The 13,649-nt window shown below is 41.4% G+C and overlaps 1 protein-coding gene across 1 annotated transcript in view; it reads right to left on the bottom strand.

Moving 5' to 3' along the window:
• RSPO3 (R-spondin 3) overlaps positions 1 to 4,623 on the bottom strand; it is a 642,258-nt gene extending 637,635 nt beyond the window's left edge. The window contains exon 1 of the mRNA XM_074187550.1: positions 4,175 to 4,623. Within this exon, the coding sequence (XP_074043651.1) occupies positions 4,175 to 4,271 (97 nt within the window). The 5' untranslated portion in view covers positions 4,272 to 4,623. The remainder of the gene's footprint in view (positions 1 to 4,174) is intronic.
• Positions 4,624 to 13,649: the final 9,026 nt, after the last annotated feature.

The following is a 13,649-nucleotide window of genomic DNA, read 5'->3' as shown; positions in this document are numbered from 1 at the left end:
CCAGAGTTTTAAAAATATGCTTTTCATTATAAGAATTGTTTTGGATAAGACTGGAACATTAAAATGATTATGCTCTTATTTTATGTCTATATTGGGTATTCTATGGTCTATGAGAAATTTCTGTTTATCTGAAATTTAGATAACTGATTCTTAAGGGATTAGACTTTTTTCTTTACTATTTTGAAACATAGCTAAATCCTAAAATGCTATCTGAATCACGAAGACAAGACCATTATGCTTATCACTTTTTTATTGATGTTTTTATGCTGTTTTTAATGTTTTGAAACAGTTCTTTGAAAGTTGGTAATTGATCTATTAGTCTGTTTAATTGACTAGTTAGTATTGCAGAATGATCTTATTCCTTGATCATTCAGGATAAATGAGAGTTTGTAACTTTTATCTCTCTCTTTCTAGACAAGATCATCCAATTTCTTTCTTAATAATAAGACCATTCAATTTCTTTTTTAAGTCTCTTCACAACTTACATGTTGAGTGCAACAGAGTTAACTGTAGTTTACATGACACCATTGGAAAGACTGAAAGAAGGGGATTTGTCCAAACTGAAATAGTGGGATTGTTCTAAAAGATGTAATAATGCATCACATACCTAAAATCATTTCATAAATCTATGATAATTGCTTTATTGAGACTTCTCAGGAGATATTGTTATTAATTTTTGAGTTAAATACAGTGGTGTCATGCTTTTCTGCTTGGCAATCCAAATAGATGAAAGGAAGGAATCATATACTTGTTCACCTGTAACTCACAGGTCTTTTACAAACCTGCTTGTATCTAATTTAAATGTTAGTGTTTTAAGAGAAGGAATCTAGCTTATTCTTTATTATTAAGTGGGGGTTGGGAATAAGGTGTTTTCCAACAGAGCTAACATTGACCTGATCTGAAATTAATACTCTCTGTTAAAGCTACTTGGAAATATTTAATATTTTGAAGAACTCATTTAATGAGTATATATAAGCTGGGAAAATACTTACTAGACAATTAGAAGACAGATTAAAAAGATAAACGAGATAAAAAGAGCAATTATCCTTACTCCTTCATTTTTCTATTCACAACTCTACTTATCTGATAGTGGCTTAGACTGAATGCTAACAGTCTTATCGAAAGAGTAACTGATTATCTCTAAGCAGAAGAAGGTAGGTTTGAATGCTACACCTTGACTCAATTTCAGCAGGACTGTCTGCTCAACCTGTGTCTTTTCTTTGTCTACTTCCTTAGGGCCCATTGTTTAAAAATGGGCAAATCTTTTCCAAGACCCTAACTAGGGGAAAGACAGACACCAATTTGTTTCCAAATAATCCGCCTGCCGTTAAGAAGTCTGGACTTAAATTTCTACATAGGGGTTGGTCTTGAGTTTCTTTCTTTCCCCAAATGATCCTCCCCTTCTTTCTCTCACCCTTTTTTTTGCTCATCCCCCAGAGTTCTGTACTGCACCTGCATAAAGCATCTTGTCTGTCTCCGTATAGAACACAAGGGGTCGCACCTTCCACAGTATTGGAGACCAGCAAACAATCACCGCAAAGGCAGAATAAGGTGCGGAGAGAATGGGAAACAGCAGAGCATGGAAGTTTCCTAAACGACTTTTCCCCTCTGCCTTCCTCACACGCACTTCTCACTTCCCAAAAAACATATTACTCATCAAAAATCTGTCTTCTCTACTCTTGAAAGGCTGCTCAACAGACACTAAACTCTGCCTTAAACTGAAGATGCTAGACAGGTGAAACTACTTTGTAGAGAAGCAATCGTGGTTTGTAATACACGGAGGAGTGATAGAGCAGTCTCCTTCATCCAAGCTTCTGAAGCCGGTATGGAGGTCGGATTGTCCTATGTACTCCGCCCCCCCCCTCTCCAGTTTTCTATCTAAGGCTAACTTAGGAAACCTCCGCGAGTTTTAAGACTAGTACTGGTTGGTCTCCTCCAAGAACCCACTTTCGAGATTGGAACCGATAGTTTCATGATGCAAGCACAGGACTCTAGATTCCTACTCAAAATGAACGTGTGCCTGCTTTCAGTGAGAGGGGATGACTTGGTTGGGAGGTGGTGGGTGTTCGTTGGAAGTACAAGTAGCCCGGTCCCCGCTTTCCTTTCCTTATCAAGCTCAGACTGAACTCGACTTTGCTTGCTTTCTTTGGGGGAAGGGAGGGTGGTGATTGACAGCGGTGAGAGGGCACTGCTGGAGCCCTGAGCCGCCGCCTCTCCTGTTCGTCTGCCGCCGGGCCAGGGGTTAAAAGGAGTGGGTGGGAAGCTATGAAGAATACAAACCATTCAGTGGCCAAGGATAATAAATCGGATGCCCTGACATGTTTAACTTAGTCCCTCCTGCCCCCTGCTAAGTGAGCCGAGAGCCTAGAAGGCAGGGCCCGAGCCTCTGGCGTTCTTGCAGAGTTCTGTTTCTTAAAAGGCAATTTCGAGGTGAATCAAACCTTGTGTGCCGAGGCAAACGATACAAAGGGAGCTTTCAGGGGGACCGTTAGGCACTGGGGAAGGTGCAGAGACAAACATCGGTCCACCAAGCGATTTCCAAATCTGAACTAAAAAACAAGTTAGTATTTTCTCTCCTACGTTGACATTCCCCAACCTTCTCCTAGAGCTTCTCTGAAGAAGAGGACTGGAAGGGAACTGTTCCTGAAGGGAGACAGGAACTCAGGGAGAGGAGAAGGAGGAGGGGGATGAGAAGGAGGAGGAGAAGTTGGTAACTACTTCTTATTGGCTCTATCCTCCCGGGAAAATGGATTCAATGAGCATTGGGGAAGTTGGGGGTAAAAGGCTAGATTTTGGGTTCTGGGACAAGAGTCTCCATCTCTCTCTAAGCTACGGTGCAAGATACTTAGTAGAATTCTTTCTTCTCTCTTTTCTCTTCTTTCTCCTCCCTTCCTCCCTCCCAACTCCTAGTCTGGAAAAAAGAAGTCCCGAGGGTCTGAGACGATGGACCATTTGCAGATATTCTATTAACTTGGGGTTTTTTTTTGGGGGGGATGGGGAAGAAGGAAGGAGGAATCAAGGGAAGACAAGGCCATTCTCTCTCATTTTCTTTCTGACTTTGGGAAGGCGTCAGCTTTCAGATCCAGGACAGATTGACTCGTGGGATGGACCTGGTCATAGAGAGCTTGGAGCTCAAAACTGGACCTCCCGCGGAGATGGGGGTTTAAACAATCCAGAGGTGGGACTGCCCAGCTAAGTGACTCTGAAGTCTTTAAAGACAAAAGGAGTAGAATCAGAACAAGGTGTTGGAGTTATTTCTGGATTAAAAATCGTCTTTCAGTTATCCTTTTGCTGGCTGGGCTGGAGACAACTAAGGAGACTAATCGCTTTTGGACAGATAGTGAGGAATGGTTTAAAGGAATAGCTCTGAGTAAGAAGGTGTGGATGTGTTTATTCCAAATTCAACTGGATTTTCACCAAGAAAGACACTTGGATTTAGTGTAAACTACGTTCCCAATACTTTCAATGACCTTTCTGTCTGAATTTTTCTCACTCTTAGTTATACTTCAGAGGGTAGCGGGGAAGACTTCCATCCTCACGCTTCATCGAAGGCAAAGAACTTCACTGCTCCCGGCCTTTTATTACTGGCCTTGCTGCGTTCTAGCATCCTCCCAAGGCAGTAGTGCATGGTAACAACTGTAAACGTTCAGGACAGGATGAAGTTCAAGGGCAATTGGAATACTGGAGACAGGAGTTTGCAGGAGTTCTTAGGATATTTACTCACCTGTCCAGGAGAGCGGTAAGAGCGACTAAGTCGCCTGCTGTTGAAGAATCCAATAAAAATGGCCCAAGACCCTCAGTCTACAATAAAATGTACAGGACCCCCAGCTTTAAAGAATGGCGAGTTTTATGAGTAGGTGAAGTGAATGCTAAGGTGAGGGCGGGGGAAACACAGTAAGAACCTGTGTCTTCCCCAGCTCCGTTATCTCTGGGGTCTGCGCTAACTCCATCGAAGGGAGAGCAAGGGGAGAAGAGGGGGGAAAGCGGGTCACAGTGATACTCTCAATAAAACGCTGTTACATCTTCAAGCACGGGTGGAGTGGGCGGGGGTGAGGACTGTGGCGGGGGGTGGGGGCAGTGGGAAGGGTAGCTGGAAAGAGACACTTCAGAGCACCCGACAGGTGAACAGCCGCGCTCCGCACAAACATCGAACACACAATAAAGCCACACTTACTTCTTCGCTGTCGCCTTCCCCTGGAGGCGTTTTGGCTGCCGATGTATTCCATAAAGTTCAAAATGATAAAAAACCAAGAAATCAGTCGCAAGTGCATAGTAACCCGGTAATAGTGTCTCTTCCTTTCCCCCCTTGTCCTTTTGGTTGTTAATTTTGTGGGTGGGTATTAAATAGAGAGAGATACCGATAAACACGCATAGAATCCAAAGTAAGCTGAGCAACTTCCCGGCTCAGATCCGACAGGAGCGAGGAGGAGGAGGAGGAGGAGGAGGAGGAGGAGGAGAAGGGAGATGAAGAAAATGAAGCGAAGTGGGTGGGAAGGAGAGAAATCAATTATTGCACTTTCAAATTGTCCGAGCAATGAAGTCCGGCGGATCTTAGAGGAGAGCTGTCATCGAGGCGGGAGAGGGGTCCAGAAGAGGCGAGCGGCCACGCCGAGGCGACTGCAGGTAGCATGGTGCGAGCAGGCGGCGATCCCGAGGGCTGAGGGCCGGGGGGCAGGACGCGGCGGCGGCGGCGCTTCAGGCTCTGGAGCCCCGGGTGCTGAGGCTGCTCCGCCCGCCGCGGCGGCCGCTGCTGCTGCTGCTGCTGCCGCTGCCGCTGCCGCTGCTGCAGGGAGCGCTTGCCTTCAGCACCTCGGTCACAGCCCTAGTTGCCATAGGGCGCTCTTGGCGTGCGGATCTGGAGCTCCTACTGCTGTTCGCATGCAGGAGCCGCACCAGTCTTCTGCAGGGCTCCCGGGAGTACCCCATAGGGGAGGGGGGAGAGGAGGGGGAGGGGGGAGTTCGGGGGGCGGGGAAGGAAACTGCTGGAGCAACAACCCTGAGCGACCTCAAGAACTTTCAATTTCAAGAGGGAAAGAGGGATCTGGAAAAGTACAGGCGATGTTACTTGGCAGAAGGAAGGGAAGAGGCGCCTTTGGGGCTCTGGGGCTCCGGGCGCCGGAGGAGCATCCCTGCATGGATGGAGGCGCGCTGCAAATTCAATAACAGTTCAGATTCAAAGGAGAGGGTGGGAAGAGGAGGCGAAGCGAGGTCCCACCCCACCTAGTGGGGTGAGAGGTGGGAGAATCTGGGGGCCGGCACCGCCTGCCTTACTGGCCGAAGCTGACAGAGGCTCCGAGATAACGCAGCTCATCTCATCCTCTCATCGCATCAGCCTGGAGTTGGGCTCCCTTCCACACTTACCCCACGCCCATCCCACTCCGTCCCCGCCTAATGGCCCGGGCAGCCGCGGAGCAGTGAGAGCTTCTCTCCGGGAAGTCTACCCTGAGGCCAGCGGTCTCCTTTCTTCCTGCTTCTCCTCTCCTCTCCTCTTCTTTCCTTCCCTCTTCTCTTTTTTCCTTTTCTTCCCGCTCCTTCCCCCTCCTCTCCTCCCATTCCTTCTCCTCCCCTCCCCTCTTCTTTCGTCTCTTGTCCTCTCCTCTTCTCTCCTCTCCGCTCCCACGGAAGCCTGCAAAAAGACGTAAGGCTGGTCCTCCTGAGATGACTTGCCTGCTCTACCGAGAATTATTAAGAAGTGGGGGGGGGGTAGCAAAGGACACAGATGTGTGTGTGTGTGTGTGTGTGTGTGTGTGTGTGTGTGTGTGTGTTCTTAGGACATTCCTTATGGAATTACTATCATGCCACGTGCCCTCCCCCCACCAAAGACAACTCAAACTTAGCCCTTTTCCATTCTGCCAGATTTCTGCTGCCCTCTCACTCGCACCCCGAGCGAGTGCACTGCACAACCTTCCCCATCTCGGTCGCTGACCCTGTTCCACTATCTTTATCTCCGTCTCTTTGTTTCTGGTTCAATCTCTCTGTCTCACCAGTCTGCTTGCTGGTTTGCCTGCTTGTCTCCCCTGCCCTCAAATACTATTCAGTGATTCTTTAGGGAGGATTTTTGCCTGTGCCTGAGTGGGGATAAAAATTTGGAAAGCTGCTCTTAGTTTGTGGAGACCTCAAATGCTTTCCTCTGTCACCCAGGGGAGTCTAAAGGAGAAGATGGGGGTGGGGAAGGACAGGGGGATTGAGGAGTCCTGCAGCGACTGAGAATAAGGTTTCCCCACTCTTGTCTGGAGTGAGGGGAATGGAGAAGTTGCACATCTGATATTCTAAGATGTGCCTATGTAGTTTGTCCTGGGTGATCTTCCCACCTCTTTTCTCAGAAGCCCAGATCTGTTAACTTTTCATGTTAATTGATGAAATCTGGAGGTGTAGGTCAAGAATCCTAAAGCTTTTTAAAAATAATTTCCAGAACCCTATAATTTTATCTGTGCTTTGTAATTAAAGTAGGGGAATATCTTTGGGACATTTTCTTTCCCATTCTAGCAGATTCCAATTGATTTCATTGGGACCATGTTTTTTTTGGGGGGGGTTTCTAAAAACTATATAGGTTTAGAAGAAATACCAGAGCCAGAATTTCTCAGGAAAATAATCTGAGGTTCACGCTTCTTCTCTCCTCTCTCTGCATATAACCTTTTCTAGTCTTAAATTTTATTAGGTTTGCTTCAAAAAGGCTAATGACAAAGCAGAGGAGGAGGAAAGACACCTCCCCATTCACTCCATTTTGCAAGCTTGCAATACTAGAAATTACCAGGAGCCTCAGGAGTCCATTTAATGAACTAGCTATGTTTTAGTAATGTCCCCAAAGTCCAAAGTGAAGACACTCCAAAATGGCTAGGGTGTAACAGGGAGCACACATGGAATATGAATTCTTGTCAAGCTGACAAAAAGATAAAATGGGAGAGGAATAGTTTGCTGCTGTTTACTTAATAGAATATTATTTATGATTGCATATGCTTGGTACAGTCTTATCAGCTGAAGTAGGCATCACATTTGATTTTAGTTAGCTATTTGAGGAACCTTTACAAAGGTGTCATAATATTTTGGGGGGATTTCTAAGAATTTCCATTGTTTGGCAAAACATATCTTCTCACATTGGGAATATTTTCTTTTTCCTCACAAAGAAATGATAACAAAGCATCACTGAAAAAAAATCTTTGAAAATTGGACTTTCTTTATATGAGTTTTGGAACAGGAATAACAAACTCCAGATAATTTCAGTTGGGATATCTTATCAAGGAGCCAGTCTATCTTTCTGGGTCTGATTTTCTCAATCTTCCCCTCTTATTTAACAGCTCTGATCTTGAAAATTTGTACCATAAAACTTAGGGATTTAAAGGACTGTGGGAGGTTCACTTTGAAAAGAACTCTAGGGAGAGCCTTTCTAATCCAGGATACTTGAGTCAGATGGATTGAGATTGCGAGAGGGACATAAAAAAAAGCAATTCAATGAACAACTTCAGGGATCCAAACAAGTACAAAGACAGTTACTTCTCCATATTTGTTGTGCAGACACATGTAGGTTTCAATGTGAGCCAGAATGGAAAGTAAATAAATAAATAAAGGAGAATGGAGATGGGAATGGGATGGGGGGATAGGGAAGAGCTGTAGCTACAGGGATTCTAGATCTGGGGGTAGGAGATAAATACTATTTAGAGGAAAGTATTAAATAAACTGTGGGTATATTCTTTCTTGATGACATACTTTAGAATAGTTTTTTCATTATCAATAGTGCCTTACTACTACTAGCTTTGTTATTTGCTTGGCTGAGACTTATACTTCCTCATCTGTCTATGGAGCATATTGGAAACATTACTTGGTGTAGTTTGTAAAGCATGATGAAAATTATTTCTATAGAATACAATGCTTATATAAGCATTAGAGGCTGCAACTAACTCTAGAATCCAAGACCAAGTGTGTTTAATTCAAGAGCCCTGCCTTCAAAAGTGCAATTTGTGTTCATTTTTCATTAGAAATCACTAATGTCCCCTGGAGTCATTTTGTAGAAGAGAAGCAGCAGATGGTAGATAGATGGAGAGGTAGGGACCATCATCCACATAGTCCGTTATCTCATTCTTCTTCCCTCCTTTCCTCTCCCCCCCCCCCCCAGCCCAGGCGGTAACAAGCTATTTTTGTCCTTTGCAACAATGACATTGTAAAAAAAGAAAATGACTGTCATATTGCTGAATCCATACTGCAAATATGTGGAGAGGAGGGCGGGTTTGGGAGGGTTTGCTCTCAAAGAGTTTGAGCCCAATAGTTTGGAAGGGGATGTAACTAGTTGTGATTCGAGATTGTTGGCAAGGTTCAGGCTGACATCAGTTATTTTACCACAAAGCTAAACATGCATTGCCTGAAAAAAACTGAGCTCTTTTTCTTGATTCCTAATGCCTGCAGGGGCATAGTAAGAGTTAGTAGATTTGAAGGCAACTGGGTGAATCAGTTAATTAGAATACTAGTGTAGGGTCCAATGAAACAGATGCAGCAGGACATATATATATATAATATATAATATATAATATATATATATATATATATATAAAATTTGTATTTGTGTATTTGATGCATGGGTTTCCATGTCAAAGTGTCATTGGTTTCAGTAAATACAAATAATGTTTAGGAGGAATTATCATAATTTTTTTCAAAAAGTATATTGCTTTGGTAAAATAGATTATATACATTATCTGTCTTCATCAAGAAAGATTTGTTTCCTCATTAACAAGTGATAAGACACAATAAATTATAATAGGCACAGCTCAGTATGCCTCACTTTAAGGAAATCCAATACCTTATTCTTAGGTACTATACTTCATGGGAAGATGGCCTCTAAAGTCCTTTCAGATTTAAATCTGTTATCCTGGCATTGGAAAGTTTATAAAGGGAACTTGTAAAAAGTTCTCTTTACAAAACAACTCTCAGTAAATTTCATAAAAGAGACTTTACAGATACTTTAGTGCATTAAACATTTTCTCATATTTGATTTAGATATAACTTTTCAAGAATGTCCAAGAAGAAGAAACATGGAAGAAAGAGTATTGGACTAGATAATCAAGGAAACTCACATATTAGTCTAAGTTCCTCATTTATTAGCTGCGTGATCTTGGCCACATAATTTAATTTCTCTAGACAATGAATTAGTATTTTGATTCTCTCATTACACATTGATATGATTCTGACTTCTTAAAGCATATGTCAGGAAAATATAAACTCTGAAGAGTCTAACGAAGCTAGAAATGTCTTAGCTGTGGGGAAAATATTTTTATTAAAGCTACACCTTAGTATTATTCCAAGTATGCCATACCATCTAGCCTCAATTTATTCCCTGCCTCCCCTGCCTTCATCTAACATAGCTTTCTTTAAATGAAATCTAGAAGAAAGAATACTAGACCCAATTGGAATCAGAAATCCAGAGGTCAGATCTTGATTTTTTTGACACTTTTTATCTGTGTAATTTTAGGCATGTCATTCAATTTCTTTTGGCCTTAGTTTTCTCTTTTGAAAAATGAAAGGGCTGAACTATAACATTCTCCACTCTTCCAAACTCTAAGCCTTTATTCTTATTGGATGGTTTAATTTCACTATGACTGAAATAAATTTATCTTTTTATGGTGTTGCTTAAATTTACCTAGGCTGGTCCTCATATCATAGACTTTAGAGTTTGTCATCAGATCTGTACAAGCTTGATAGAACCTGTTAGAGTTTAGCTGCCCTAGCATAGCCTTGGAGAACCAAGGCTAATTTCATGTTAAGGTAGCATATGAAAATTGTTCAGTCATGCATGATTCTTTCTGATCCCATTTGGGGTTTTCTTGGCAAAGATACTAGAACAGTTTACCATTTCCTTCTCTAGCTCATTTTACAGATGAGAAAACTGAGGCAAGCAGGGTTAAGTTACTTGTGCATATAGTGAGTATCCAAAGCCAGATTCGAACTTAGTAAGAGGAGTCTTTCTGACTACAGGCTCAGAACTCTGTCCATTTTGACACCTAGCTGCTTGCTAATTATGAAAGTAGAAAGATATAATAGGATCAAAGGGTTAGAGCTACAATATGCCCTAGAAGTCCCCTAATCCAATCCCCTCAATTTATATATGAAGAACATGAGGGCAAGAGAAGTTAAGTGACTTGCCCAAGATCATTAGTGATAGGCAGAATTTGAATCAAGGAACTTGATAATCTTAATAATAACAGCATTACCTAGAATTTTAAGTTTGCAAAATGCTACAAATATTATTTATTTTGTTTTTGACATAAGATAATAATTGCAAAGTGCTTAGCACAGTAAGTTCTATATAAATGTCATTGACTTCATCATCATCACCAACATCATTACATTGGGACAAAGATACTATGATTATCTTTATTTTACAGATAAAGAAACTGAAGCAGACAGAGGTTAAGCAATTTTTTTCCCTACATCACTAAGCTAATGTTTGAGGCAAAATTTGAATCCAGGTTTTCCTCACTATAAGTCCAGAGCTCTGGTCCCCATACCACCTATCTATCTTCAATGCGGTACTCTTTACACAATACCCTATTGCTCCAGCAAAGGGCACTATTAATTGTATTGGTGTGATTAAAGGATTTTTACAAGATTTTGAGTGATCTTATGGTTTAAAGACATATGAGTGGGCCAAATAGGTGGGGCAGTAGATAGAGCAACAGCCCTGGAGTCAGGAGGAAATGAGTTCAAATTTGACCTCTTGTACTTGGTACTTATGAGCTGGGTGACCTTGAGCAGGTCACTTAACTCCACTGCCAAACCAAAATCCAAAGACATATGAGGTCATTCAAATCAATCTGCAATGGAGAAATAACAAACCACTCTAGTATCTTTGTCAAGAAAATCCTAAAATGGAGTCTTGAAGAGTTAAATATGATTGAAAAGGACTGAAAAAACAATAAAATAACAACTGCATATACACACGAATACATCATGTTATATACTAAATTCCTTCTACAATGCTTCAGAATGATGGAAAGGTCACCATGGTTTGTCAAAGAGACCTCATATTCTGGCAAGTATCAGTCGAAAATGACCAATTGTATGTCTTCTATTCAAGAACAAGTCTCCTCAGACTCTGAGAGACTCTTCTTCAGTTTGGTTAAAGGATAATGACTTGCTCAGTCATAGCCATTTCTGAAGACCATCTCCTAAATAAAACTATTATAATCTATGTACATAGAGAAAGAAAGTCTATATAGGCTAAATAAAAGAACTTTAAAATATTGAAATGTCTCTGGGTGTCTGTGTGTGCGTGTGCGTGTGTGTGTGTGTGTGTGTGTGTGTGAGAGAGAGAGAGAGAGAGAGAGAGAGAGAGAGACCCTCTTCCCCAGAGAATGACTTTATGGTTCTAAGTGTATTCTACGGGGTTTTTTCCCCCTTAAAACAAAAGCTTATGAACACTAATTAGTGACCTTATCTTTAATAGTAGCAAAGACGTTTACTAAAATATAATAGTAAAAACAACACCTATAAGACATTTTCTCTATGTTTTTCCATAAATATATTTGATATCTATAAGAAGAGTGGCCACAAAATTAAGGATGTTGGTAGTGAGACAAATATATACGGGCAACTCATGTTCTTGGAACATCTAGACCTCACATAAACGTTCTATTCTTATGGAATCCTCATAGATGTAATGTCTCTCTAATGGATGAGTCACTGGGCTCTCTGTTTTTGTTCTTTACAGTTTAGCCAGTTTATAGGAACTGCTTCTTCACTCAAATGGTAACTCTTTACATTTGTTTAGTCTTATAGGCTTTTAATCTTGGCAATATCCAAAATTAGTCTTTTCTTTTCCCTCACATATAAAATCATTGTCAAATCATACTGTTTCCTCAAACATTTGACCCCTTCTCTTTTCTTTTCTCATACAGCTAATACATTAGTTCAGGTCCTCATTACCTCTTAGATAGATTAATTTAACAATCTTCTAATTGCTCTTTAAGCAGAGCAACTAGGTGAGACAGTAGATAAAGAGCTGGGTTTGGAGTCAGGAAATCTCATCTTTGCAGATTAAATCTAGCCTTAGACACTCACTAGCCGTGATCCCTTAGTAAGTCATTTAACACTGTTTACCTACATTTACTCATCCACCAAGAAAATCTCAAATGGAATCAAGAAGTGACAAGTAGACAAGACTGAAATGACTGAACAACAAAAATTTTTCTCCATGCCTCCAGTCTCTCTTTACTGGTCTTCTGTCCACAGAGGCAGGAGCCTCTGACTCATAGTGGCTTTGTGAGCCTAGTCAAGTCATTTAATTTTTTAAGATTATGACTTGAAGAGGTGCTGACCTGTCTTACTAGAAGGAGTTTCTTTATTTAGTAGTTCCTTATGTCAGTATTGGTAAACTACAGCTAGTGAACTAGATTTTATTCTCCTATTGTAGTTTACGGACCTCTTTCTTTGCAAATGGTATCACAAACCCAATCTCTATCCCTATCCTAAATATGACAGTAGGAGAATCGACTTTGCTTTCTAGTAGTATCATCATTTCCTGGGAGGTCAATTGCCATCCATGACCATAGATTGACTAAACACCTATAGATGTATTTTGTCACATACATGTAGAGGAATGCTTTATCAATGATACAACTGAATTCTAACTTCTACCTTTGGTAGGTCTCCCTTAACATTCCCTCTGCCCTCCCACCCACTTCAGTTTCCCATATCTCCTTGCTAAGGGAAAGCACAGCACTTATTGATCAATAAAAATGCATATTTTTTAACTGTAGACCCCTCATAGTGGGAAGGAAGGAGGGATTCCTTTCCTTGCTTTCTGTATTCTAATGCAGAGGTAAGGTGATGTAAGTATTACCTTAATTTATTTGACCCTGTAAAAAAGACAGTGGTCATGGATGGCTGTTTCTTAGGGAGTGATGCTGTAGTTGACTAGCAATGCCCATCCTCCCAATCCTCCTATTCTCTCAATTCTTTATAGATGCAGTGTTGCCCAAATGGGAATGCCGCTAATGGGCAATGCTTGTGTGTAGTTTTGTGTAGGTTAATGATTCAACAAGTTTTCTATTCTAAAAGTGAGGGGAGGTTTCTTTTATGTGGGAACTCTGCTATTTTATACTGCTTTCTATGAGTGCAGGGTAGAGTTAGAACCAGATAAGTTTAGAATGGTGAAAATTTAAGGCAGAGTGTTTTATGATGATTAAGAGTGGTCAGAGGTTAAATCTATAAAACTCAATAGCTGAAATTTGGGTTTGGTTCTTATTCTCTACCCCATTCCTGGAGTTTTCATTTCCAGTTCTTCTCCCTTCCTCCACTCAGCCCCCTTTTGAGAAGCAATGTGGTACTGTGGAAAGAGTGATGGATTTGGAGTCCAGTGCTGGATTCAAATTTTGACTATCACTGTGATTTTTTTTTTCTTTTTGGTTTTTAGAAGGCAGTGGGATTAAGTGACTTGCCCAGGTCATTTGAGTTATAAGTATCAAATGTCTGAGATCAGATTCGAATTTAAGTCCTCCTGCTCCAGGCCTGGTATACTATCCACTGCACCACCTAGTTGCCCTTATAACTGTGATTTTGGATATGGCATCTATCCTTTTTGGCCTCAGTTTCTTCATCTGTAAAAATAAGAGTTTAGAATAGATGAGCTCTAAGGACTATTCTAAATCTATGATCTTATGATC

This window comes from Macrotis lagotis, chromosome 5, assembly GCF_037893015.1.
Source record: "Macrotis lagotis isolate mMagLag1 chromosome 5, bilby.v1.9.chrom.fasta, whole genome shotgun sequence".
In the NCBI taxonomy this organism is placed as follows: domain Eukaryota; kingdom Metazoa; phylum Chordata; class Mammalia; order Peramelemorphia; family Peramelidae; genus Macrotis; species Macrotis lagotis.
This window is presented reverse-complemented; position numbering and strand designations above follow the sequence as displayed.